Raw genomic sequence first — 27336 nt, 5'->3', positions numbered from 1 at the left:
AGGGTGCCTGGGCCTTTCTTCACTGTGTGTGTGGGAGGGTGTTTAGGGGGCTGCTGGGAGCCTCTGCCCCCACTCTACCCTCCTGTGCCAGCACTGAGAAAGTTCACGCTCCCTAAACAGCTTGGGCCTGGTGGCAAGGGTGAGTATGAAGATATACCTGAAACAGCAGAGGTCCCAGCATCAGGCTGGCGGACAGGAAGGACCTTGCTTTGCCAGCTGTCTCTGCGTGGCCTGGGGCCAGTCACCCAGCACTCTGAGTCCTACTGACTGTCTCCATTAAACAGGCTGAGAGAAAACACCCACAAGGATTTGGTGGAGCACAGTATGCTGAAGACCACTGTAGTCTACAGGGATCCCGAAGTGAGGACCACATTCCTTCCAAGAAGAGGCCAGGAGCCCCGGGGAAGGACAGGTCACCTCACTTGAGCCTCAGGGTGTCCCTGTCTCCTCAGGGGTGCTGAACCCTTTCTTTCTTCATAGGAGGATTTATTGAGTGCCTGGTGTGTGCATGACAGGGATATATCTTGGGCTGGGAGTGTGGCAACTACATACCCAGATAAGCAAGTGGCACGGAGGAGTGGGGGGAAATCAGGGGCCTCACTGGGTTCCTGCTCAGGCCGGGTCTCTGAGGACGAGACCAGACCTGGGACCTGACAATGCCCTGGCAAAGGCTAGGGTATGGAGCGCCAAGAAGAGAAGGAGGTGTAACCAAGGGGAAGGAGGTGCCCCGAGCTCATGGCAGGTCACTCAAGTGCATGGTCAGCGTGAGGAGGAAATGAGTTCCTGGTTTCAAGGACAGGACATTGTTAGTAAGCGGTGGGAAAAATGAAATTCCCTGTTTTTGTTTAAAAATACTACATTGTTAAAAAAAAAAAAGTGAGAAGGCAAAGTCTTATTCAGTTTAGGTGTAGAAAACACAATAGTGCTCCCCTCTGCAGCTTCAGCAGGCGGTGAGTTGCACCACACAGGGAGAAACTGAGGCACCATGGTGGCAGCATGAGGGTCCCCAGGCAGGAAGTCTCTCTGAATGTACCCTAGGAGCCTGAAGCCCCTCCTCTCCTTGGGTGCTAGGGAGCAAGTGACCAGGGATAGTGGCCCCACACCTGGGGAAAGCCCAGAGCTACCTTCCCAAAGCCCCCCAGAGACCCTTGGGGGCAGATGACTGCCCATCAGGTTCACCTGCACCATGGAGTGCTGTGTAGGCCATGCCTGCCACACTACTACACCAGCCCAACTCAGGGCTGTGGCGCCCTCTTGACCCCCTCTTGTGTGCTGGTCACTCTCTAATACTGACCAGAAGTGGCCCCCTGTGAGGCGCACACCCTTATGAAGGCACCGGTGAGGCCCCACCCCTGATACACTTCCCAGTTGTCTTCAGGGACAGCTGCCCTACCACGCACGCTGACAGAGACTCACAGCCAGCCTCCTATGGGGTATGTGGAGGATGGGCTAGGGGCTGCTCCACCTGGCAGGTGTCAGGTATGGCTGGCTGTGGCTTCTGGAGGCTCTGGGAGCTGCTCAGGGAAGGTAGTGGCAGGAGGAGGTACTAACAACACCTTCCCAGTGATGTCAGCCTTGGGATGCTCTCCACCAGCCATCTTCAGGAAGGAAGGGTGGCTTTCTGGGAACTTGCCTGCTGTCCCCCAAACCAGCATGGCCACAGGACTCTTTATTAGGGATGTAACTAGGGCTGCTCACATGCTAGGCAAAGGTGCTACCTCTTGAGGCATACCCCAGCCCTTTTGTTTTATTAATAGGTCTTGTTAATTTTGCCATGGCTGGCTTCAAACCAGCAATCCTCCTGCCTCGGTCTCCATGTAGCTGGGCTTATAAGCATGTGCCACCATGCCTGGCCTACGGGACTCTCTTGACTGGACATGAGATACAGGGCTCTGCCTCAAAGCCTTCTACAAGCAGGAAGGAGGGAGGGCCACCTCTGTCCTCTGCTCTCCCAACTTTCCCTAGCTCCTGCTTGTGGTTCCCAGGCAGCATTCCAGCGAGTGCCCAGATGAGGAGGTAAACCCAGCCACAGGGCTATAATTCATTCATATTTCACCTGCCTGGTCCTTTCTGACTTCTGCTGTCCAGCAGACAAGAGGTCACTTTTGCTTGAATACACACACTCACACATCGGGGTAAGGGAAGGTGACAGAGCCCTGCTCTGGTCCTGAGTCCAGCGGCCAGGCGTCAGAGTCACGTGTTTGCTGAAATGGCCGGAGTGAGGCTTACCTGCAGAGCTTGGGTCTCCTACGGTCCAGGCCAAGAGCCCAGGGATCACTCTTTCTGCCTCTTGGCTTCAGTGGAGGCCAGTGCCCAGGACTGAGACGGTGGTTCCTCACGTCCCACAGCCTGCGCCTGCACACCCCTACCACAGCTGCCAGGCCAAGGCACGAGGGACAAGTTGGCTATGATCCCTGCTGTGGCGTGTAGTACATGTGCCCAGCTGGGCTGAGGCACTCCCCATGGCCAGTCTCCACCTGCTCCTGCTGCCTGCCACGGACCTACATGCGAGGGGTCAGGGGCACTGTGCCTGGCAACCGTGAGGCACAGGCCTTCTGGACCTCAACAACAACGCGGGAGCACAACGAGCAAAGGCGCCACACCGAAGTTCCTGGATATGACTGAAAGCCAACTCTGGAAAGCACACAGCCAGGCACAGGGGCAAGTGGAGCAGAATGCCAATACATGCCGGGTGCCAAGAGGCCTTCTCCATGGCCTGGTGCCTGGGCAAATTCTCCTTTAGGTCTCACTGTACTTTTCCAACTTTATATAACCAACCAACTAACCAACCAACCAAAAAGGCATGTAATCTAATTTGATTTTTGTGAGGGAGGTATGAGTCAGGGAGGCTGGCCAGGAATGGAACTCCCTAGCTGCCTCTTGGGATGTGTCTAAAGCCACAAGGCCACTGGTTATCTGCCTGGGCATCAGGAGAGCCAGAAGTGATCTGAAGACCACAGGTGGTGTCCTGGGACCCCACAGCTGGGGAGCTGGCTTCATGCCCCACTCAATCCTCTCTCCCACTCCCATTCTTTCCCATGTGGCCCCATGCACGTCCACCCACCACAAAAGCACAGAAGGCCAGGGAGATGGCTAAGAATGCTCTGGGGAATTATTTCTCTCCAGAGAGAAGTGCAGAGCTTAAACAGCATGCTCCAGAAAGAAGCATGCCTAAATGAACAGCAACATCCTACTCTTTACTGTCCTGTGGCCCTGCTGACCTGGCTTTGCTCACAGGGAGGGTAACCACCTTCAACTGATGTACTGGTAGAACTGTCACCTGCAGTGTCCCGTGGCCTTGGGGATGGGGGAGTACTGATCTTTCTAGAGTCAGGAACCCTCTTCCACCTGACCTGGCCACTTCAAACTCCCCAATCAAGTGTGTCTGTGGCTGGTGCCTCCAAAAAGGGCAGGGCCTGTCAGGCATTTGCTGACTCTATTTCCAATCCTGGACTGGTCAGCACTCTCAGACCCCCATCTTTGGATGGGCAAACAGAGGCTCAGCAGATCCTGCTGCAGCCCATCTCCCAGAGGTGTCTGACTTCACAGATCACACAACACCTGGTGTGTGTCTGCCACAGACGGCCCCACAGGCTACCCACAGGAATCAGGTGTGCCAGAGACAGCTCCAGGACACAGGTTTCCCACTTGCTAAGGGCTCTGCCACTGAGCAGCTATGTAGCCACAACAGGTCACCCAGGAACATCACTGGCATTTGTTTCTTCCTTGGACAATGTGGACATTATGCCTCCTGAGGTCCACAGTATAGCGCCTGGCATGAAGTGACCCAGCCATGCTCAGCCCAGTACAGCCTGCCCAGCATAGAAGGATGAAGGGAGGGGAACAAGCTGAAACAGACTTACCTGCTCTCAGGTAGGTGGGAAGGAGGCACCAGGAGAAATGCAAGAGACAGAAAGGGAAAGAAGCCATCAGTCAAGTAATTTGTATAAAGTATCCAAATATAAAAATTACAAATAGCCCTATAACTTTAAAAAAAAATCAGAGTTAAGAATCTTCCTACAAGTGCTGGGCAGAGTGGTGCACAACTGTAATTCCAGTACTCAAGAGTCAGAGGCAGGAGGAGGAGGGCCAGCTGGGCTACATAGTGAGATCCTCTCTCAAAAACCAAACCAAACCAAACCAAACCACAACCAACCAACCAACCAAAAACCAACCAAACAAAACCCAAAACTTCCTGTAAGTTCTGAGGAGCACCTGCAGCTTACCTGCTAATGTTTCTGCTAAAAGCAAGCACACGCATCCATAACCATATAAATATTTAATTTATAGGTCCAGAGGTCCACATAGCAAGCAAGCAAGTTCTCACCCACATGAGCACAACAACCAGAAAATGTTAACAGTCAGTGAATCTAGGTGAAAGATGAAAAGTCTCACTTTACCTATTTCAACTACTTCATAGGTTTGACATTTCTCAAAATAAAAAAAGTGTGGAGGAAAATCCCTACAAAGAAAATGCCAAACTATTTCTACCAAAGCCATAAAAGAAGATTAACCAATTTTATGTGCCTTCTTCTAGACAACAGTACAGCAGTGAACGTGCTCCAACCTGTTTCTCAGACAAGCAAAGAAGAGGAGAGGAAGATTCAGTCCATTTCACTCACAATGCAGAGGTCAAACATCTCAAACAAAACTCCTATCAAATCGGCCACATTAAAGACATTACACTATGACCAGGTCGGGTCATCCCAGGTATGCAAGGGATGGTTAAATGAGGAAATGTACATGTGACTCCTCATGCCAGTGGGTTACAGATCTCAACAGAGGTACAAGACGCATTTGCTAGCACTGCATACCCAGGGAAAGCACGAACAGAAGGCCTCCATGTGACAGAATACCCCCCAAGCCCAGAGCAAGCAGGTCCTCGTGAGTAAGCGTTAGCTCCATTTCCTCCAAGGTCAGCAACAGGACAAAGATAACCACTCTCCTGCAGTGACACTGTGCCCATCAGCGGACAGTGTGAAATGACCTGAAGGATCCAGGGGCACAACTATTCCCAGGACCCCTTCTGTGTGCAGGCATTGCTAGGGCTTTGCACAGACTCTTGGTGGACCAGAGCCCCCAGCATGAGGACAATTTCTCATGCATGTGGACCTTGCTCTGGTCCTGGCAGTTGAAGACGTGGTTTGCCCTGAGAGGCTGCAGGTACAGGAGCTGCGAGTGGCGGGAGAAAGCAGCAGCCTCCTCAGCATCTCCTCCTGGTGTGGGCCTCCTGGGTGCCAGGCGAGCTCTGCAGTGCGTCAGCCAAGGCCCTCAGTGACCTGAGGGAGCCCTTGGCTGTGTGACCTGGGGACCCTGGGGACTGATGCCCTGCCTGACGGAGTGTGGACTGTGACGTGTGCCCTGACTGACATGGCAACGTGTTTAAAGGGCACACACTGGGCCGCATTGGGGTAGGGGTTCTTTAAGCTTTGAGAGCCTGTTTCATACCCAGTCCTGCAGCCTCCCTTCACCTGGCCTCTTTCCTTCCATGGGTGGCAGGCCCTGCAGCTTGGCTACATACTTTTCCCCTAAGCAGTTCTCAGGCCTTCCTCTGTCTGACCCCTCACTACCTAGGACCACAGGGACCTCCAAACAACACCCCTCTGGGCTGTCCAGATAACCCCTCCACAACCTCCTCAGGCCTACGGTGGTTGTGGGGAGAGGATATGGCCCAGGAGAAGGTCCCTGGGAGAGCAGCCCACTTGGGACGCTGAGCAGGGAGTGGGGAGAAGAACCAGGACATTGAGCAGGGCCAAGCAAGAAGGCTAGGGACTCAGCCCTGACCTGCCCCAGGCTCTCTGCCCCAGAGACCTGTGGTAAGGGCAAGGAGGGGACCCAACTGGGACATCCAGGCTTCCTGCCTGATGGCTGCATGATTCCCTTCTGTAGGACCCATCTGGTAGGTACCAGCTTGGGCAGGCTCTGGGCCCTGTGGCCTTGACCTGCTCTGACTGAGAACAGGTAGACCCAAAGCTTCTGGTAGGGCCACCTACACCACCCTGGACACAGACTACCTGGGGCTTGAGCCTGGTACATGAAAAGAACATGTGTTCTCCACAGGAACTGTGGGATCTGGCTTTCCAGAAGAGGCAGGCAGAGAACACGCCGGCCAGGCTTTCTGGGTAGGATCCTGGGGCTCCAGCACCGGGCCTGGGAGAGGGCTGACAGTCTCTCTGGGAGACCATGTCACAGGGTGTGGGAATGGGCAGTACCAGCACAGGAGAGGGGACAGTGGTGTCCTGAAGCAGAGGTAGCCACATCCGAGGCAGGGAGCCAAGACACATGGCTGGGGAGGAAGTGACTCATGAGGGCAGGAGGAAGGGCAGGTGGAGTAGGTCAGCTGACAGGCTCCCACTGAAAAAGAAGGCTTGACTCACATGGGAGGACACTGGAGACACGAGGCTAAGAGGGAGGTCAGGTAGGGCAGCCTCTGGATGGGGGCTGAGGCCCGGCCTTCACCTGTCCATATCCATGGCCTTGGTTACCACTGTTCCTCTCACATGCCCACCAGCACCAACAGGATGCCTGCCCTGCCTTCCTGTTGGGGAAGACAGCAGATATAAGCTTAGAGACACCAGTTTGTGGGACTTGTATCCCTGAAGCACAAGGCCTAGAGGAGAAGGAACCCTGTCAGGGAATGGAGTAAGGTACTATGGAGTCAGACTGTAGACTGGGAAACACTCAGGTGTCCACCTCAGGCAGCAAGACTAGGGAGATAAAGCCTGAGGACCCCACAGCCTGCCCTGGCAATATGCTGCCCCAGTGGTCACCACTGTGCACACCTGTCTCTTTATGCTTTAGGTCGGGAGCCTGCTGGTGGGGTTCCGGGAGGACCTGGTCCACTGAGCAAGCAGGGTGGGTTCATGGTGACCCATCCCTTCTGTACTCTGCCCAGTGCAGCTGCATCGAGGACCACCTGTCCCCTTGCAGAAGGGCCACCCCAGCCCCGGCACATCCTCTGAGGAGCTTTGGTGGGGGGACAAGGGTTATCTGAAGGTGCTTCCCCTTCCAGGACCTAGGTTCCAGATTTGCTACAGAAGCCATATTGAACTCTGTATCTTCTGAGGGGCCACATCACCACCTCAGGGGTCAAGTCCATGCACCTGCTGTTGTTAGGCATAGCCGATGGCTTCCCCTGTATGTCAGGCCCCAGGGTGGGGCTCCTTGGGACCACTTGCCACCTGTCTGGTCCTCACCAACTCTGCTCCTACTTCTGCTGCAAAAGGGCCCCAGAGACCACTCAGTCACCTGAGTGGGGTCCCTGGTGTGTCTACAGCCCCTCACCTACCTGTACATAGCCTTGATGGTATCACTCCTTGGCTCAGCTCCCCTCCCCAAGGTCTCACACAGCATCAATGTCTGGCACCCCAGTGCACCACTCCACACCCTGTTCCCAGGCATGGCCTCCCAAGGGCCATGGTCATGCCAGGCAGTATGGTGCTGCCTTCTGCTCCTGGTCCATTTCCCCACAGGGCCTGGGCAGAGCAAGGCCTTAAAATGGCTAAGGCTTTGATGCTTGGAATGAAGTTAACCAACCAATGATCACAAAGCCATTCCATAAAACAGAGCAAAATCATTGGCGGTGACTATGCCTATTCCCACTTCATGGGCACTTTCCTGGAACAAACACTGGGGTGGATCCCTGCAAGGCTAAAACAGCAGAGGGAAGACCATGGCTCCTCCCACCCTCCACAGGAAGGGCCCCTCATGGTGGAAGGAAGAGCCAGAGTACGAGTAGGGGACGTACTGTCCCAAGGGAAGGTCCTCTTCGCCTTGGGAGACCACGGCTTCAGCGTGTGTGCAGCTGGGCACTGTGAGGCAGAGTGGGCCTAGGTGCAAATGGAATTTGCGATCAGAGGAGGACCCAGAATAAGAAGGCTCTGCAGGATGAGGCATGAGACATGCATCCTGAGGGCAGCATGGAGGCCCCTGGACATTCCCTCTCAGATGCACCTTCTCTGCACCCCATGACCATCCCTGGCCTGGGTACCCACAAAGAGGGAAGAAAACACACACACACACATACACTCTCTCCAAAGTTTCTCACAAAGGAACAAAAAATGTAGTCCAAACGGTATACTGAGCTTTACCTAGCTAAAGGATTATGGCCACCATCCCTCCATGAGTCACGGGACCCCTCCTGCTAGCAGAGGCTCTCCCCAACAAAGCCCGAGCCTCAAGATGCTGGAAATACTGGCTGGTGAGTGCACAAAGGCCCCTGCACTGACTCGTGGCCTCAGAATCAGGGAGGTCCTGGACCTGGAGCCTGCAGGCCTATGAGCAATGCCATCAGCAGAAGCACAGAGACTCTGCGTGGCGTTCAGGACGGGAGCACTAGGTCTATTGCAGCCTGGGACCCAGGAGCCTCCAGAGCCCTCAACCACTTTGCAGAGATCCCTGATAAAATCAGGGTGTCCAGAGCTAAGAGCAGGGTCTGTCTCCTCACAGGCATTCCTAGTCTCTGCCCAGCCCATAGGGATAGATGAGCAAAGAGCAGACAGTCAGGGAGTACTCAGGCCACTGGCAAGGGAAGTAGAGTTGAATGTGCACCTGGGCCCCTGCTTCTGGGTTGCCTGTAGGGCTGAAAATGTGCACAGCAAGCCTTAGAGGCAGGAAGCTATGGGGAAGGGGGTCCTCAATAACTAAACAAAGATACCTAAGCTTGTCACTTCTATTTAATGTAGTACTGGAAGTCATAGCTAGAGCAATTAGGTAAAAAAGAAATAAAGGGCATTCAAACTAGAAAAGAAAAAGCAAAGTCATCTTTATTTGCAAGTGACATAAACTTGTATTTACAAAACCCTACAGAATTCACAAGAAGTTCTGTTAGAGCTAATAAACTAATTCACCAATGTTGTAGGACACAAATCAAAACAAAACAAAACAAAAAGTCTTACTTCTATACACCAGCAATGAACAATTTAAAAAGGAAATTAACAGCCAGGTGCTGGTAGCTCACCCCTATAATCCTAGCTACTCAGGAGGCAGAGATCAGAAGAATTGTGGTTTGAAGCCAGCCTGGGAAAATAGTTTGCGAGACCCTAACTCAAAAATATCCAACACACACAACACAAGAGCTGGAGGAGTGGCTCAAGTGATAGAGCACTTGTCTAGCAAGCATGTGGCCCTGAGTTCAAACCTCAGTACTGCCAAAAAAAGAAAAAGGAATTAACAAAAACAATTCCATTTACAATAGCATCAAAAAATTTAAAATACTCAAAAGTAGACTTAACCAAAAAGTTGAAAGATCTGTATACTGAAGACTGTAATAAATGGATAAAAAAATTAAAGACGATACTAATGAATGCAAAGACACCCCATGTTTATGCACTAGAAGGCCTAATACAGTGTTAAGATGTCACTACTCCCTAACTACATCTATAGATACAACACAATAGCATTTTTTATGTACCTAGAACAAACTCATCCTAAAACTCATATGGAATGTGTTCAAGGGACTTTAAACAAAGCTACAGGAATCAAAACAGGGTGGTACTGGCTTCAACACACACACAAAATTTAACCGAACAGAGTGGGAGCCCAAAAATAAACACTCACATTTATGCTCCAGTGATTTTTGACAAGGGTCCTGAGATCATTTGACAGGGAAAGGACAGTGGGTGTAGACTGGGAGAACATGCAAAAGAATGAAGGTGGACCTGACTATTTTTCTGTTTGTTTTGTGGTGCTGTGGACATAACCCAGGGCTTGGAACATGCTAGGCAAGTGCTCTACCGCTGAGCTGTGTCTTCAGGCCTTGGATCCTTCTATCACTTATAAAAATAAATGCAAAACTGAATAATAAGCTAAATGTTAAGCACTAAAAATGTAAAACTCTTCAAACGGTGGAGAAAAGCTTTGTGACACTGGATTTGGCAATGATTTCTTGTATGATAGCAAAACAGTCAACAAAACAAAATGTAGCTAACCTGGGCTTTTGTGTATCACAGGGCATCATCATCAACAGAGTGAAAAGACAACCCACAGAGGGAGGAAATATTTGCAAATCATGTATCTGATGAGACCGATCTTCAAAAAACATAAGGAACTCTTATGACTTAATCACAAAACACTAAACAACCCACTGAAAACTAGGTAAATGGCTAGGGGTGTAGCTCAAGTGGTGGAGTATATGCCTCTGGGTTCAATTCCCAGTACCTCGTACTCCCACACCCAAAAAAAGATATTGAGCTTAGACAGACATTTCTCCAAAGATATACAAACGGCTAACAAGCACATGAAGAGACTGCTCAACAGCACAGGCACCAGGGGAAATGCAAATCAAACCCATAGTGAGGCGTCACTTCACATTCACTAGCACGGCTATTACAGAAATGGACAGACCAGATGTGGTGGCACACAGCCAGAGTCCCAGCTCTTTTGGAGGCTGAGGCAGGAGAGTCCCTGGAGTCTAGAAGTCTGGAATTGTAGTGTGCTGTGCTGGATGGCTGTCCACACAAAGTACCAAGGAGTGGGACTGCATCTGTGAATAGCCAGTGTACTCTTGCCTGGGCAAGAGTGAGATCCCATCTCCTAAAAAATAGAAATGCTGGCAAGGATGTGAAGAAATTACCACCCTTATACATTCCTTCTGGGAATTCCTGGTGTAGCCACTGTGGATAAACACTATGGTAGTGTCTGAAAAAATGAGATACAGAACTCCCAAAGATCCAGCTATTCCCCTTTTAGATATATGCCCCAAAGGATTGAAAGTGGGAACTCAAATAGCTATCTGTACACACATATGCAGCACCACTGCAATAACAAGAAGTGAAAGCAACCCAAGTGACCACTGATGGATGGATAAATATGTAAGACGCAGTGGATACACACAATGGAAGGAAATTTTGACACAGGCTGCAACACGGATAAACCTTGAAGACCTTATGCTTAGTCAGTCACACACACACACACACACACACACACACACACACACACACACACACACACACACACACACACACACACACACACAAATATCCGTGAGGTTCCACTTATATGAGGTACCCAGAGTAGGCAAATTCCTAGAGACAGAGAATCAAAGGGCTTGCCAGGAACTGGGAGGAGGGGACGGAGCTATGGTTTGAAGAATACAGTCACAGCTTGAGAAAACACAGCAGCCCTGGAGAGGGACAGTGCCGAGGGGTACACACCAAGGTGAGAGCTACTGTGCCCCAAACGATTAACATGGTAAGTTTTATGCTGTGACTTTACGACAACTAAAAACAAGTCTCTTTCACGATGGAATCTGCAGCCAGTCCTGGGCAGGGCGAGTCCTCAAGAGCACAGCCTGCCAACTGGTCAGGAAGGAAAGGCACCTCTCCTCTGGGTCCTGCCACTTTAGGAAACCTCAGTGTCTGAGGGATGCGTGGGGTCCACTTGTTTATACCTACCCTTCCTCGCTCTCCCAACATGAGTGGGCAGGACTCTCCTGGGCTCTCTTGGAACGAGAGGACCAAGACTAAGGGCATTAGATTCAGCCTCGCACAGGGCAGAAGTGCATCACTTGGCCCAGGACCCAGGGTGCAGTGCTGAGAACCCGCTTTCTATGCCGTGGTTGGACAGAATAAGCAAGTGCCAGCCTCCTGCTGAGGGACAAAGAACACAGCCTCTCCTCACCCCCCAGACACGGCCACCAAACCCACTCAGACCAGGACAAACTTTCATTGAGGAGGCCCCCTCCCTGCCACACCCCGCACTATCATCAGGAGGTGTGACTTCCGTGGACAGCCTGGAACCTCTGGCCGGGCACCTCTGGCTTACACAGAGGTCCTGTATGTGTTGGGGTGCCTATTGGGACACAAGGATATCTCTGGGGCTTTTGGCTTAGCTGAGGGGCTCCTGTGAGCCTCTATAGCCCCCCCTAAACCCCATGAAAAAGGGAGAGGCCACTGTTCACCTGGCTCCCATTACAATTAATCTCTGCAGCCAGGGCTAAAAACAACTGCGGGAGAAGGGGCAGGCTGACACAGGCACAGGGCAGGGGATACCCCACAATGGGGCTGGCATCCTGCCAACACTGTCACCTATGCCCGCAGCCCTTATTTGCAGACTAGGCTTCTGTGGTTCAAGTTGCTACTCCCACAGCCCCACAGTCACCTCATAAGGCCACCGCAGGCCTGTCCTCCCAGCCACTAGGACAGAGGCTCAGGGCCTGCTGCACCCTTACAAGTACCCAGTCCCTCCCCTGCCCTGTCTTGGTCCTTGTCTTTCCCAAGAGAGAGGCACCACTGCCTGCTGGCTGGGGGGCGGGCAGACACGACAGCACAGCCCACCCATCACGTAAGAGTGTAGCTGTCAGAATCCCAGCCCACACCCCTTTCCCTGGGAGCACAGGAAAAAAGAAATGCACACCCAAGGCCTCACTGCCTGGAGTCTGGGCTTTCAGGTGCCTGGATGCCCCTGGCAATGACCTTCTGAACAGCTACCCTGTGTGGGTGGGAAGGGGTTGGAGCTGTGAGGCTCCAGGACACTTCCCTGTATGCAGTGACAGATCACCCATGAAAAACATTTCCTCCACAACTTGGCCGCATTCTGAAGGCTCAGGATGCAGGAGTGGCCCAGCCACCGAGTGGAAAATTGCTCAGCATTTAGTGGGCAATAGAGGGAAGGAATTTCAAACGGGAGGAAATGTCTCAAAGTGCCAACCACTTGTAAGGAAAAAGGGATTCTTGTTCCAGAATGTTTGAGTCACCGCTGGCTCCAAAGCACGAGTTGCTGCTGAAAGCGTGCAAGAGCAAATATGCACATGGGTGTGTGGGTGAACGTGTGTGCGAGTGGGTACTTCAGGAGTCCTCCCACCCTGGCCAATTCTGCCTGCCAGAGCCCTGGCCAGTAGGATCCCAGGTAGAAGCCACAGCTATGTGGGTCCTTAGGGCTGTTCCCCCACCTCCACCAGCCCACAGGAGCAGCAAGGCTGATGTAGTTGGCAGCACTAGCCTGGCCAGTACTGCCAAGGTCTGAAAAGCAAACTGAGGCTAGCATAGTCTGAAGGCAGAGGGTTGAGCCTCTAGATGAAGGCAAGCCCCAATCAGAAGACATTTCTGCCTGAACCACGAAGTAAGTTCTGTCCCTAGTTACGTCCACAGGCACTTGCAAACAGAAGCTGGTGTTGCTGTGCATAGTGGGGCTACAGCGATGTGAACACTGGTGCTCCAGCCAGGCCCGCCCTCCAAGCTGGAGTTGCTGCTTCAGAGGCCGAGCAAGGGAAGATGCCTGGCCCTAGGCCCCCCACTCACTGCCCAGCTGCTAAGCTGTGGGACCCTGAGTTTAGGGATGCTGACCTGGAAGCCAAGGCTGCTGCAGGGTCAGTGCAGCCAAAGTGAGGTAGGTAGGGTGTGTGTGTGTGTGTGTGTGTGTGTGGTAGGTAGGGTGTGTGTGTGTGTGTGTGTGTGTGTGTGTGGTAGGTAGGGGGTGTGTGTGTGTGTGTGTGTGTGTGTACACACATACATTCACGTCTGTAGGGCTATCTCTCGCTGGGCCTGCATCCCTGTGCTCCTCCAGGTATGGGTGGCAGTTTCCCTGGGGCAGGCCCACGTTCCTCTCTCTGGGCCCAGGAAAAATTCTGCATAGAGGCTTCCTGGTGACTGGGCAGGAACTCCCTGTATCTGTGCTCGCACTGCAGCTCCCTCACCCCACCCTGTTGATCCCGTGCTCATGGCCACTCTTTGGCACCTCCTGGAGCATCACCTCACATGCCCCCTCCTGCTGTTTGGTCCTAAGGTGTTTCCCAAACCAGGCCCTGCCTCAGTGGTTCAGGAACCAAAGGGTGGGCAGTCAGGCTGTGCAGGGCTCCCATGGGCCACCTCATGGGGATTACAAAGAACAGGGCCAGCCTCCCTGTCTTCTAGAGCAGACAAGACTGCATGCCTATCAATGCTCGACAGCACCTACTCACTCCACAAAGAGCAGGGGAGCTGCTGGGCAGCCCACCATGAAGGTCTGGGACACACCTGAGGGTGTCCCGCCCTGCGTCTTCTTGACCTGGCCTCATTTTACTCTCACTGCTCCTCGGTGGAGGAGACCAGAGGAGCACAGAGGAGGCAGTGGCAGCACCCATGGCAGCAGTACTAAACACCTGTGGATGTAGCCTGGACAGAGGCACAAGGGAAGAGCACCCAGGCGGAAGAGGCTTCCAGCCCTGTTGCCAGAATTCCTGTCTAACATGCAGTCCCAGGTGGGGCAGGCTCTGCTGGGCCTGGCCCTCTGAGCCACTCTGCCTCCTCTGGCCACCTCAGCATCCATAGCAAGCAAGAAGAAACCCTGAAGGTGACTCACACCAGCACCATTGGCCACCGATCTCCCCTGCGGGGATGCCCCTGCACACACAGCTGGCACCCCTCAGCCAGCCCTGTGGGCAGACATTTGCCAACCTGCTGACCGACCCCTCCTTGCGAACATGCTATTGCTTTGTGATGCCCAGCTTGCTTAAAAATGAAGGACCTATATCCTCAACAGCATGGTGATGGGTAACTGTAGGTGGCGCCCTGACTGCAGTAAGGATGCCCAGATGGCTGGAAAAGCAAGATGTCGGGGTGTGTCTGTAAGGGGTTTGGGGAAGAGACTGGCATCCTAAATCAGTGGACTGAGTAAGGAAGATCTGCTCTCCCAGTGTGGGTGAGCACCACGTCAACAGCCCAGGGCCTGCATAGAACAAAAAGGCAGAGCCTATCCACCCTTCTCCTTCTGCCCCAGGACTTCAGAGCTCCAGGCTGTCAGAGCCTCAGACGGGGCATCACAGCCTGGTTTGGAGGCCCTCAGTCTTAGAGAGTCTTTACCAGCTGTCCTTTGTCTCCTGCTTGCAGGTGGTTTATTGTGATACTGCAGTCGCCTTAGTCATGTGAGCCAACTCCCACAAGTCCGCCTACATAACCGTACAGGTTCTGTTTCTCTCCATTGACACTGGACTCAACTCAGGGCTCTGTGCTTGCTAGGCAGACACACTCTCACCACTTGAGCCATGCCCAGTCCTTTTGTTTTTATTTTATTTTCAAATAGAGTCTCTTGCTTTTGCCTGGGCCAGCCTGAGGCCACAATTCTCCTACCTTAGCTGGGATTACACACACACACCACCACCCCTGGCTACCAGATTCTGTTTCTCTAGAGAACTAATACAGTCACCTTCCCAAAGCACAGCTGGTCCTTTAGGACCATGGTCTCACCCTGGGCCAGGAGCTCCCCTGGGAGAGGAATGGTGTGTGGGCTGGGCCTGAAGAGAAGAGGGCTATGAGCTCAGTTCTTTCTCAGGCCATCTCTGGCCTGGCAAGCAAAAGACATGCAAGGGAACAACAGTAACCCGGGTGGCAAGGCCCAGGCTAGGGGAGGATGCAGACAATGAGGATGGAGGACAGGGACTGGAGAAGTCTGCTTGGCCAGCTAGTTTAGTGCCTAACTCCCCCACCACTCACTCAGATGTGGTCTGGCAAAAAGTTCGGGGTCCCCAGAGTAGTGCTGCAGTGTGAGGGAGCCCATAGCACTGGTTGCATGGCCCCTGCTTGCTGAGTCTTCTAAACATCTGACAGACAAGGCAAGGGATCTATAAGGCAAGAAGGGGCCCTGTGCTGCAGACTAAGCTAGAAGAAAGACATCTCAGGCTGCTGGGGCCCCCAAGCTGTCCTGTGATTCTTGGTCCTCAGCTGCTCTGACGCACATTCTGCACCCGACCAAGCCCAGTCTGACTCCCAACCCAGAACGGCCCCCACTGGTCCTACTCCTGCCTTCTATGCACGTGCTCGAAACCTGACCGTCCCTTATGAAAACGACATTTTTCCACTGGGCATACTGCCACCACAGCTTCCAGGAAAGCAAAGGAACAAATCTCTCCTTGCAGAACTCAGCTTCCTGACGGCCCCACAAGATGGTTTAAGCATGGCTGGGTGGCCCCGGGTTCAGAAGGTGGGCCAACAGGCAGTCTTCTGTCTGGACTTGTGTGAGCAGAAGGAGTGCCTGGACCTGCCTGCTGGCCACAGGGCACAGAGGTGGGAACAGAGGCGGGAGAGGAAGTGGCGAGAAGCCAAGCCCAGTCCTAGGGCTGCAGCAGGCTGGGAGGGGGCCATGGCAGGGGGCTGGAGCATGGCTGGCTGTGGCCTTTGTTCACCAGGCAGGGCCTTTCCTTCCAGGTGACACCAGAAACCTCCAGACTCTCCTGGGAGACTGTCGGCTCTGTCTTCGATCCTCTCTGGGGAGCTGCCATGTCAGACCTAAGGATCTGGCTATTTCTGGCCAGGTGGCCATTTACTCAGCGGGACTCTGAGGAGAGGGACTGGTGGTCACTCAGGGACCTCTTCCCAGGACCCCCATCTCCTCCCAGCCCATGGCAAGCCTGCCTAGGGAGTAGCCACATTACCTCCATGACAGGCAGGCAGCATGGTAGGCATGAACCCTAGGGGACTCCTGTAACCACTGGTGGTGGAACCTGCCTGGCTCCCTGTCACTGGGGAGGAGCTAAGGAGGACACACAGGCCTGTGTGTGACCTTAGGTGACAAGTTAATAGTCTGCAAAATGGGGCACCTGATAATGAGGACTGAATGAGGAAGGCCTGGCATTGAGCGAGAGAGTAGTTATGTTTTAGTTATGCCCACCTGCCTCAGTTTCCCTGCAGTTCTATTCTCTGGCAGCTTCACCCCATATGACTGCACTTTCCCCAAGTCCTCCCTCTACGAGCTGTTGTTTGGCTGGAGGACTTGGTCACACTGTGGCAAAGCTTTCCCTAGAAGAGTGAGGACCAGGATTTCAGAATTCCATACCACACACCGGAGTCTTCCTGCTGGAAAGGACGCCTCATCCTGCCTCTCGCCATGGTGACGCAAACACAAAACCTCAGTGCTGACAGGTCCCTATTTCCCAAGGTCCCCAAAGTTCCCGAGAGGTAAATATTTAGTTTTAGTGCTAGTGCTCACACCTCGGAGTCAGGATGCCCCACTCTGTGTTCATGGGCCGTAAGTGGATGCCCACGTTTATTCCTGGGCCTATAAGCCCTGCAGCAGCAGCGGCCACTCTGTCAGACTCTCATTCCAAGACAGCAGGGTGGCACAGCAGGGGCTGGGGGGACATTCCAAGGCTGGCATGGTAACAGGTCCCTCTCCTGGGAAGTGCTGGGAACTACATCCACATGGTGGAACCATGCAGGGCCAGTCCTGGGTGTGGCTGCAGCAGATGGCCCTGAGGTGGACAGGGAGGAGGGAGAGGGCTGGGTACCAGTTTGGAGACACAGACATGCAGCACTGTGGCAGACTGAGGCACAGGGCGGGTACATCCAGCATCTTGGCTGGGTTGGCCAGCCACATCTCTGGCAGGAGAGGAAGAAGATCCTGTGACTTCAGGGCTCTGGGCCCAGGCTCTGGTTTTAGCTGTCAGATCCCTTCTTCCAACTCAATCACCCAGGGACCCCAATAAATGGGGCCAGTGGCAGAAGACCCCACAGGCCTGTCTGGTTTTCAGGGCTCAGCTTGTGTAGTCATTGCCCTTGGCACTGCTGAGCACCTTCAAGGCAGGCCCTGGGGTGTCCATGCTGCAGGGAGGAGAGCGGTCAGTGCCCATCTGTCTGCTCCCTCAGCCTTCTAGGCCTCTGGCTGAGGTTCCAGAAGGGTTCAGAGGTCAGCAAGCACACCCATTCCCTGAATATGAACATAGTGCTGGACAGAGATCAGGCAGTGCCTGGGCCTGACGCAGGCATGTAAGCTACAGGCTCAGAGCCACACTCAGAGTGGAAGGACTTTCAAGAGGTGACAGCTTTTAGGCAGATTACCTATGGAACCTGGCATGAGGATGCACAAAGAATTGAGGACGACAAACAATCCCGTAGGGGAAAACCCAGGGCAAAGGCACAGACAGGTAAGTGGAGGAGGCAGATACCTCAGTGGCCAATCAACAGAGAGGCTCTCACCAGGCACCAGGCCAATGTGCACTACGACAGCAGGGGACCCATTTCATAGCCACTATACTGAAAATGCCCAAGTATGCTGGGGGCATGGCTCAAGTAGCAGAGCAAAAAGCCCTGAGTTCAAACCCCAGTATTGATAAGAAAAAAAAGAAAAGCAAAAAGCAAAGTAAAACAAAACAAGTCTGCCAGACCAAACCCATGGCATGGGCTGGGGACGGAGGGACCTCTCTGGGCTTAGGTCAGACCACCCACTGCTAGGGACACACAGGACATGCACAGGCGTAGACACCATCACCTGGACTATGACAGCTCTAGTGCAGCCTCCTCCCAGATGCTCTCAGAACAAAGCAGAGGGAAAGGAGCTGTGTCTAGACAGCTGCAATGTTGAATCCGGCAGCGGATGGATTAAATATGCATGTCATGGACCGGCACGGATACATCTCAGAAACAGGCTGAGAGAAGACAGCAGGTTGCAGAAGGTTAAGTACAGTATGATACAGGTTCTGGAAAGTTTGCAACATCAAAACAGCCCTGTGCTGTTTAAGGGAGCCACACCTCTGCAGCGAAGGTGTAAAAGTTAGTAAGCCTTTTAAGGCGTGGGAAGCACATGTACAGCCGGGCACTGGAATGGGGTGGGGTGTGTGGAGGCTCCACGCTGCGCTCAAAGCAAGGACAGAAGTGGGTGCAACCCAAAGCTCCCCACAAGAGACCTGTGGGGGTGAGGGAGCCTGGGGCAGGGACCAGGGAGGGGCAGGGAAGGGATAGCATCTCTATCCCTTCTTCTAGGGATGGACATGCACTGTCCCCACATCTGAGCTGCTGGCCAGGGAGGGCAGGGGCTTTCCAGAAATCCAGAAATTCAGCAAAACCCTTTGGTTAAGTGGACATGGACACTGACTGCCACAGCCCAGGGTGAGGAGGAGGACCCCCATAGCCACAGCATGGCATATCCCAGGCTGTCACCTCAGAAGACCAGTGCTGATACTTGGAGGATGTCCCAGACAACAGAACCCCAGCTGCCTAGGTTGGTCCGTGCTGGCCCTTGAGCCCAATTCATGGAGCAAGAACAAGAGCCACCCTCCTGGCTGGCTGTGGAGACCCCCTTTCTGCCCCTGGAGAAGACTCATGGCAGCCTCCCCAAGAATAGCACCACAGTGGTGTTGCAAACAACTGGTGCCTGCCTCAGGGGCTGGTACCATCACTTAGCCCCTCTGTCGATAAGCTGCAGGACTTGTGAGAGGCAAAAAGCTGGGGATCCACCCAACTGGTCCAGATCCAAGTACCCAACACTTTGTTCTGCTGCCACCCCAGCATGGTCCCGGGGATCCCACCACTCTACTAGGCAAGAAAAGGAGGCTCCATGCGTTTCTGGGGTTGGGGAGGAATAGGCCGAGGGAGGACCAGACTCCAGAGCCAGACGCTGCAACACCCACCTGCCACACTGGCCAGCACAGCTTCTGAGGAGTGGCCTAGGTGACTAGTGGAGGGCCCCACCCAGGGACAGCCTGGTGTGGAGATGATAAGGACTGGGCTCTGCCAAGGGGAGATAACAAGGGGCCAGCTTCTGCCCCTGACAGCAGAGTGGGAGACCCTGGCCACTAACCTCTGTGGCTTTGCAGCTGTGTAAACGGTTAACTTCTGTGCTTTAACCCCTGCAGTTACAATTGTGCCAGACAATTACCAACATGTTCTGATGTCCCCCACTGGACCTTTTAATGTTCTTTATGCGTGGGCCTCAAAGACGGGCCAGATGCACTGCTGTGGGCGTTGCTGTTCCCAAAGCATCAGCCAGGGCCCTGCACCACCACCACGGACAGCCGCCAACAGCCTGCTCTCCACACAAGGAACCAGCCTGCAACCAGACCGTGGGATCCAAGGGGTTACAAGTGGTCAGGGCTCCTGTAAGACATTTACACAACCTGGGGCTGGTGGTACCACATGGTCACAGGAAGTCACAGGTAATCAATTACTGCTGTACAGTCAAATGGCAAACAGATAATCTCATTTTGGAGATGGGGAAACTGAGGCTGACATGTTTACTTGAATCCCTGAGTCACACTGGCTCTAGCCATGAGAAGCTGGCACAGGGGATTCCTCTATCCTGCCTGGATGGGCTTTCCAGAAGAACTCCATCTTAACACATCTACCATGGGCCTGAGCAGGCAGGTGGGTCCCTGTGTGTCCCCTCCTGCCCGCATGGAGAGGACATGAGAGCCCCTAAGGTGGCCTGGTGGACCCAGGGTGTATCATTCTCCATAGGCAACCTGCCCAGGCTAAGGCACTTGACTCAGTGAGTAAATGAAGGAATAGACCAACAACCAGGAGTGTGGGAACCAGGAGCGGGTGTGCTTCAATGTGGCCCGGCTGCCCTGGAGGGAGCCCAGGCCAGGGGTGAGTGGAAGAGTCCTCTAAGGTACAGGCAGTGGCAGTGGGGAGAAAGCCTACCCAGGCTGGGTTCTGCCAGGCTCTGGGCTGGGGCAGGATGTGTGCCATGCAGTCTCTAGTGGTTGAATAGTCTCTACCCTGGAGGGAGGCCAGGGATCAATGTTAACTCTTAACTCTCTCCTGTGTGTGGGTAGTGTATGCTGTGTTTTTCCAAATGATGACCCTGTGCACTTGGGACTTGGGGCAATGCCACACCAGGAAGGGGCATTTTATGTAGGGATGAACAAGGTCAGAAGTCATAAAGCCAGAAAGTGACAGGCCTGCCTTCAAGAGCAGGTGGGACCCCAACATCTAGGCCTCTATCTGCCCCTTTCCTCTCTTGCTGACCCCCTCCACTCCTGGTTCTTGCTCCCATTCATCCCTGCAGCTGACTGCCGCAGGTCTTGGGTGATGCAGGTGGTTCCACAGGCCTGCTTCTTGTCTATACTCATCATCCTGCAAAATCCCGTGTGTGGGGGAGGCTGGCCCACCCCTTCAGATGCTGCAGGCCACCCCTCCCCCAGACATCACACACATCTGCCTCTCACTGTGGCTCCGGAGGCACTTGCCTCTCTTCACTGGGGATGAAAGAGCCAACTAAGGTCCAAAAAGGCAGAAACACGTCCTTTCCTTTTTGGGCAGCACTGGGGCTTGAACTCAAGGCCTTCAGCTTGCATTCTACCACTTCAGCCACACCCCAGCCCTTTTTTGCTTTATTTTTCAGGTAGGTTCTCATGTTTTTGCCTGAGACTGGTCGTAGAGTGCAATCCTCCTACCTATGACCACAGGTGTGCATCACCATGCCTGGTTTATTGACTGAGATGGGGTCTCATTAACTTTCTACCAGGTTGGCCTCTACCCTTGACCCTCCCATCTCTGCCTCAAGTAGTTGGGATCACAGGTGTGAGCCACCACACCCTACTAGAGTAATAGTCTTAAGACTGTAAGCTCACATCATTTGCTGATGGGTGCGAGAGCAGAAGTGTCTGCCCCAGTGTGTAGCAGTGGTGGGGAAGAAGCTCAGACTGTACTGCACAACTGTCCAGCCTGGGCCCGCTGTGACTCCCTCTCCCCCAGGCAGTAACTGCTCTCCAAGGCATGGCTTCTTGTGCTTTTCCCTCTTCTCAGGTGAGGAAGGAACCCAGGCCCAGGGCCCTCCACCTACCTCTGTGCTACTCAAGGTCAGTCCTGGAAACTCCACTGCTGTCCTTCACAAGGGACTCAGTCCCAAGTCAAGTCAAGTCAAGCCAAGCGGGATTCGAGGGCAAAGAAAGAGGGAGTTACCTCTGAGGATGCCGGGGAAGCCCAGAAGGGGCAGGGAGATGCCGGTTTCCACCCTGGAAACCCACTGGGCAAAGCACGGATACAGGAACAGGGCAGAGGCTGGTCCACACCCACCTTGGCCACACTTGCAACACTGACTTCGGCAGGCCCTCCTGCCTGGGCCAGGTGGTGGAGTTGGCAGCTCTGGGTCTGAGGGGGGAGGAGGCTGGCAGCTGCTGGTCACACTGGGCTCTCTGCTGACTGTCAGCAGACCTCAGAGAACATGGCCTGACTGCTGTCCCACAGTCACCTGTTTTCCAGGAAGCCAACCATGCAGGTTTTGTGTGAAATTGTGTGCCTGTTCAGGCCTGCTAGGCTGCACAATGAATCCTGCAGCTGCCATTCTCACCTAGGGACGGTTCTCTCCACTAGGGGGTGGGTAGGGGCACAGCAGAAGGCTGGGAAGACATAAAGCTTCAGGATGGATAGCTGTCCAAATGCTTCCTCCAGGCTATTTACTCCTTTGTCAAATTCTACAACTTCTCTCTGGGCCTTGACTTCCTTTCATGGAAAAATGGGCCGATCTTCACACACCTGCCATATAGGTGTGTTGAGGGGGTGTCTTAGCTTGTTTTCCAATGCTATAATAAAATAACCAAGGCCAGGTACTGTCTAAAGAAAAAGAGGTTTATTTAGTTTGGAGCTCTGGGAGGTTCGAGGGCACAGTGCCAGCAGTGGCTCAGACCTGATGACGGCCTTGTGAGGCATGGCGTCAGGGTGGAAGCTTGTGCAAGAGAAAGATCACGTGGCAGGATGGGAAGCCAGAGAGCAACTGGGGAGAGGGCAGGTTTACTTTTCTACAAGCCTCTCTCAAGAACCGACTGGAGTCCTCCAGGAGTGACGTCAGTCCCTTCTGGGGGATTAGCCTTCCACAGCCTAATTGCTTCCCCCTGGGTTCCACCTCTGAAAGGTTTTCCACCTCAGTACCACCACACTGGGGACAAAGTTCCCAGCACACAAACCCAATCCATAGCAAGGGTCAAGTGAGATAGTCCATGCTAACACCCACTGAGGGCTCAGGGACAAGCCCCAGCCTCCCTGTGTGCCCCTGGGGGCTGCACTCTTCTCTGAATAGGGGTGAGACAGCGACATCCATGAGGAGGTAACTGGGGTGACAAGTCACCCGAATGGCATGAGTTTGGCAGGGCTTTGTGATTAAAAACCACAAGATAGGCCCTTTTTTCTGATTTAAAGAAAACCAACAATACAAACACCAGTAAGGTGCTGCTGAGAAGGGCTGGGGACACAGTGTGGACCTTCCAGAGTAAGTTAACGCCAAGGAGCAGATGTTTAAAACACTCGGCTCCATGCAGACATTCCACAACTCGGAATTTCCAATGGAAATCAGAGCCATGCAAAACACTCAAAATGATGTCCACGCAGCATTCCTTATGGAAGCCAAACTGGAAAACCCACACGTTCAACAACAGCCAGCCAACTACAGGGCACCCAAGGGGCACAAAGTAGCCCCTATGAAGTGTCTTTAATGACATGGGGCAGTGCTCATGGTGTAGTTCACTCCAGGGTTGCAATCAGAAGAAACACGAGCATGGGGAACAGGGTGTTTTCTCTTTCTTCTTCACCCTTTCCTCCCCACAGCCACAGAGGCCCATCATTACAATGAAGGAGGAGTGCAAGAGAGAAGACTTTGCTGTGCTATCCCCTCCTTGTCCTCCCCTCTGGACCCTGGAGGACTGCAGACCCAAAAGACTGGACTGCTGGGCACGCCCCCAGAAATGGCAACCAACCTCCTGCTGAGGAAGCTACCAGATTGAGGCCACAGTGACCAATGACAGTGGGCTTCCCTCGCTCCTGGGGCCCAGGGTGAGTACTATGTTCATTAGGAAAGGGCTCTGTGACCCAGAGACTAGAGCTGGCCCAGGTGGCACATGGGCAGTGCCTGGGAGGGTGGGAAGCCCTGGCCCACTAACCCTGTAGGGTATAAAGATACAGAATGTGAGATGCTGACAGCCACTACTCCAAGTGGCTCTGCTAACAGCTGTTCCCCTGGCTGCTACCTGCAGGCAGCCACATCTGTCTGAGGCTGCCCAGCAACCTACTCTTCCAGGCTGGTTCTAGCACCTCAGCTAATGCCCCCCCACCCCCTAAGCCCCTCCTGCAGATACAGGACCACAGAGGGACCTGCCAAGGTGTTGCTCACACCTGCACTTTTACTAGGGCAGGAAGCTCTAACAGCTGCTGAGAACTCAAAATCATTCCAGGGAGGTGGCAAAAACCCATCCATCTCTACTTGTCACCTGAATGTGTGCCTAGCTCAGGCGTGTCACACCACGAAGAGGGTGGGAGCTGGGTAAAGCCCATGCCTCTGCACCCAAGGCTCACCTCTTCTGAGTCCCCAAATACATTAGTGCCAGAGGTGTGTGTGTGTGTGTGGGGGGGGTGACACAGTGGAAAGGCTCCAGAAGTATGCCTCAGGGCAGGGAGGTATTTGTTTGAACAGCAACAGACCCTAGGGATGCAGACAGGAGGGAGAGAGCACCTGTCAGATCTGACAGGCCCATCTCCTCCTGGTTCACCAGCCAGAGAGTCACTCCACACACAGGGTCTGGGAGGATAGGACAGCAGGGTGACATCTGTGCCACCCTGCCAGTGTAGGCAAATGAGAGCAGATCACCCTGACATCCATAGCACCGAGGTCCAGTCCTAGCCTGGAGGAGCCCTGAGCAGGTGGACCCGGGCACAGTGGAGTCACAAATGCACAAGGCCGAGATTCCCTTGGCCTCCTAAGTTAGCTCTGGAGGGCAATCTACCTAGTGTTTGCAACAGAGCAAGGGGGATGAGAGAGAAAGAGTGATGTGAAGGTAACCAGTGTCACTTGCTAGATGCCACAGCAGAGGGCCTCTTGAGGGCTCCGGAAGCCCTCTGGCCACCTGGCCTGCTGCTGCTGAGCCAGCAACTTCCAGGCTGAGGGGCTGGCAGTCCATGCAGCACAACGCATCCGGCTGACCACACAAGCACAGTGCATTTCCCACTCCTGCCCCACACACGAGCCCAGGCGAGGAGTGCTGGGGCCTCATGCAGCACCTGGGGTCCATCTGCCTCTTTGCTCCTCCCACTCCTGGCTGAGGGTACCTGGGCTTCTGTTCTGGGGGACAAACTCTGGAGAAGGGGGCAGGAGGCCTTTCACCCTGGGGACCCAAAGGGCTGCAGGAAGAGCACCCTGGTTGCAATCTGTGGCCAAGGTTGCCCCTTCTGGGTAGGCTCACTTTGAAGGCCTTGACTCCTTTGCCACCCCAAGAGCATACTCTTCCTTCATGGAATCCCACAGACAGGATGCACTTCCCTACTGCTGGGAGGGTCTGTCAGTACTCAGCACTTACAGCTCTGGTGGGTGGAAGGGTGGATGGCTGCTGTGGTCAGGCCTAGCTCCATCTAGCATCGCCAGGCTGGACCATGGGGATGGGTCCCACACCAAGAATGTGCATGTGCGTAGAGTAGACCTCAGCAGGGCAGGAAGTAATGTTTCAAGGGCCTGGGCAGGCAGCTCTGTATCCATCAAATTAATTTCCCAGAACACTCCTTCTTAGGCTGAGAGATGCAGGGATGGGGCTTGGGGCATGGCACAGCTAAAGGGAAGTGGATATAAACCCCCACTCCAGACTCTAGGACCCCAATTTTCTGGCAGTCAAAGAAAAACCTCGGGTAAAGACGGACTGGAGGCTGTGCAGGGAAACAGAGGCATGGGTCACAAACAGCTCCAGGCTGGCTGGGTCCTGGAGGACCTGGATCCACCTGAGAACTCGCACCTTCCTGAAGATACCTATGGCACAGATTTGCCCACACCCATCCTTCCCCCCAGCCTGCCTGCAAATTCAGTCCTAAGGTAAATATGAGACAGACAAGAGCTCACTCCTGACCCTTCCCAGCCCAGACATTCTGGGAGAAGACCCCTTTGGGCATTCCTGAAGAAGGAGGGGGCACCAATAAGACAGCAGGAAAACAATCCCAACTTTAAATGCAGGAACCCCAGGCAGGCACAGGGCTCTGTTACAAAGTATTTCCGGGGAGGGGGACTGTCCTAGCACCCCTACCCACGTACAGGTCATCCCTGTCCTCCCCAACCCCTCAGATATGCGGGCCACGGGGGAGGCTGGTGGTCTAGCTACATAGGTACTCCTTACCACCTCTGCCACCCCCAACCTGGCAGGTGGGTTTCCAGGGAAGGTAGCCCGCAGCCAGAGGCTTTTGTTCCTTTTTCAAAACTGGGGAGGACAGGTAGTACAGCCTTCTCCCCGCCCCCAGCCCCGGGTCACACAGGGCCTTTGTTCTACCTGCACACACCGGCAGGCAGAGCCCACCCCTTCCCTGATAGCTCCTCCCCATCCCCTGAAGGCAGGTTGGTAGGCATCACACGGCTGGGGACACCAAAGGCGCAGTGGAAGAGGAACCTCACTTCTCTCGCTCCACTCTTAATACTAGACACAGAAATCCAACACTCCGGCTGGGCTACACTTCCCCACCCAGAAACCTGCTGCCCCGCCCAAAGACCCACGGGGCTGTGTAGGGTCAGACTGGACTTAGCCCCAGAGGATTAGGTCTCACGCAGGCTGGTTCGACAAGAGGGCAGCAGGCGGTGACCCAGAAGGAAGTCCGGGCACTGCGCAGCCAAGCCGGTCACCGGTGGGGAAAGTGAGGCACAAAAGAGAGGGTAAAAGGGAGGTTAGAAGGCAGGGGTGGCAGCTGCAGGAGCAGACAAGCGGGGGTCCTTGGGTAGCTCAGGTCGGAAGGGGCCGCAGCGAGTGAGGGCCCCAGGAAAGCAGGGTGAGCAGAGATGGCCAAGTACTGGCCGGTGGGGCCACAGGCCGGGCTCGGGGACACAGTCTTGCGCTGGGACCCCACCACCCGGCTCCGCGATCGCACTCTCCCTCCTCCCCTCCGCAGCGGGCGCTCACCTGGGCGTGCGCAGCGCGGCGGGATCACGGCGGTCCAGCACGCCGGGCACACAGTTGGTGAGTTCGGTCCAGTCGGCGTGCAGCCCGCAGCTCCAGCCAGTGGAGAAGCGGGAGAAGAGCCAGGTCTCGCGGCGGTTGGGCCGGTAGCAGGTGCACTTCTTTTGGCCCGGCCGACAGTCGCAGGGCACCTCCAGGCGCACATTCTGCACGAGGTGGCGACCAAAGGTGGTGCCACCGGTCTTTTGGATGTGCAGGAAGACGATCACGTCGTCGCCCTTCATGTCGAAGCGCAGCGAACGCTCCAGCTCGCGCACGGGGAAGTAGTACTTCTTCTCGTAGTGCGGGTCCGGCGTCGGGAAGAGGTCCAGGTCGTCGGGCGGCGCGCGGCCGCCGGGCGCGCCCAGGCTTAGCCCCGGGCCCGCGTACTGGTACAGGATAAGCATGAAGCACGCCGAGCCCGCCACCACCAGCACGAACTTGCTGGCGCGCTCAACCATGGTCCTGCCGCCGGCGCGCCGCCGCCGCATGTGTCACCATCGCCGGCGGCCCGGGCGCGGGGCGAGGGGCCTGGGAGGGCGGGGGGCGCGGGCGCAGCTGCCTCCGCCGCCGCCGCCCGCGCTCCGGCCCGGCCCGGCTACTCGGCGCCCAGGCTGCCCGCAGCGGCGCGGGCCCTGGCCCTCCGCGGCGCCATGTCTGCTCCCTGCCTGGCCCAGACTCCCCGCCTGACCCCCGGCTTGGTTCCCTCCACCCGGCCGCAGCCCACAGCCCGCGCCCCCCGCACCAGCCCGCTGTGC

General features: G+C 54.6%; 1 protein-coding gene across 1 annotated transcript in view; it reads right to left on the bottom strand.

Annotated features, from left to right (window-relative positions):
• Hs6st1 (heparan sulfate 6-O-sulfotransferase 1) overlaps positions 1-27129 on the bottom strand; it is a 45793-nt gene extending 18664 nt beyond the window's left edge. Inside the window, exon 1 of the mRNA XM_020185135.2 lies at positions 26543-27129. Within this exon, the coding sequence (XP_020040724.1) occupies positions 26543-27069 (527 nt within the window). The 5' untranslated portion in view covers positions 27070-27129. The remainder of the gene's footprint in view (positions 1-26542) is intronic.
• Positions 27130-27336: the final 207 nt, after the last annotated feature.

Source organism: Castor canadensis, chromosome 4 (genome assembly GCF_047511655.1).
Source record: "Castor canadensis chromosome 4, mCasCan1.hap1v2, whole genome shotgun sequence".
NCBI lineage: Eukaryota > Metazoa > Chordata > Mammalia > Rodentia > Castoridae > Castor > Castor canadensis.
The sequence above is the reverse complement of the archived record's forward strand: the minus strand, read 5'-3'. Positions and strand labels throughout refer to the sequence as shown.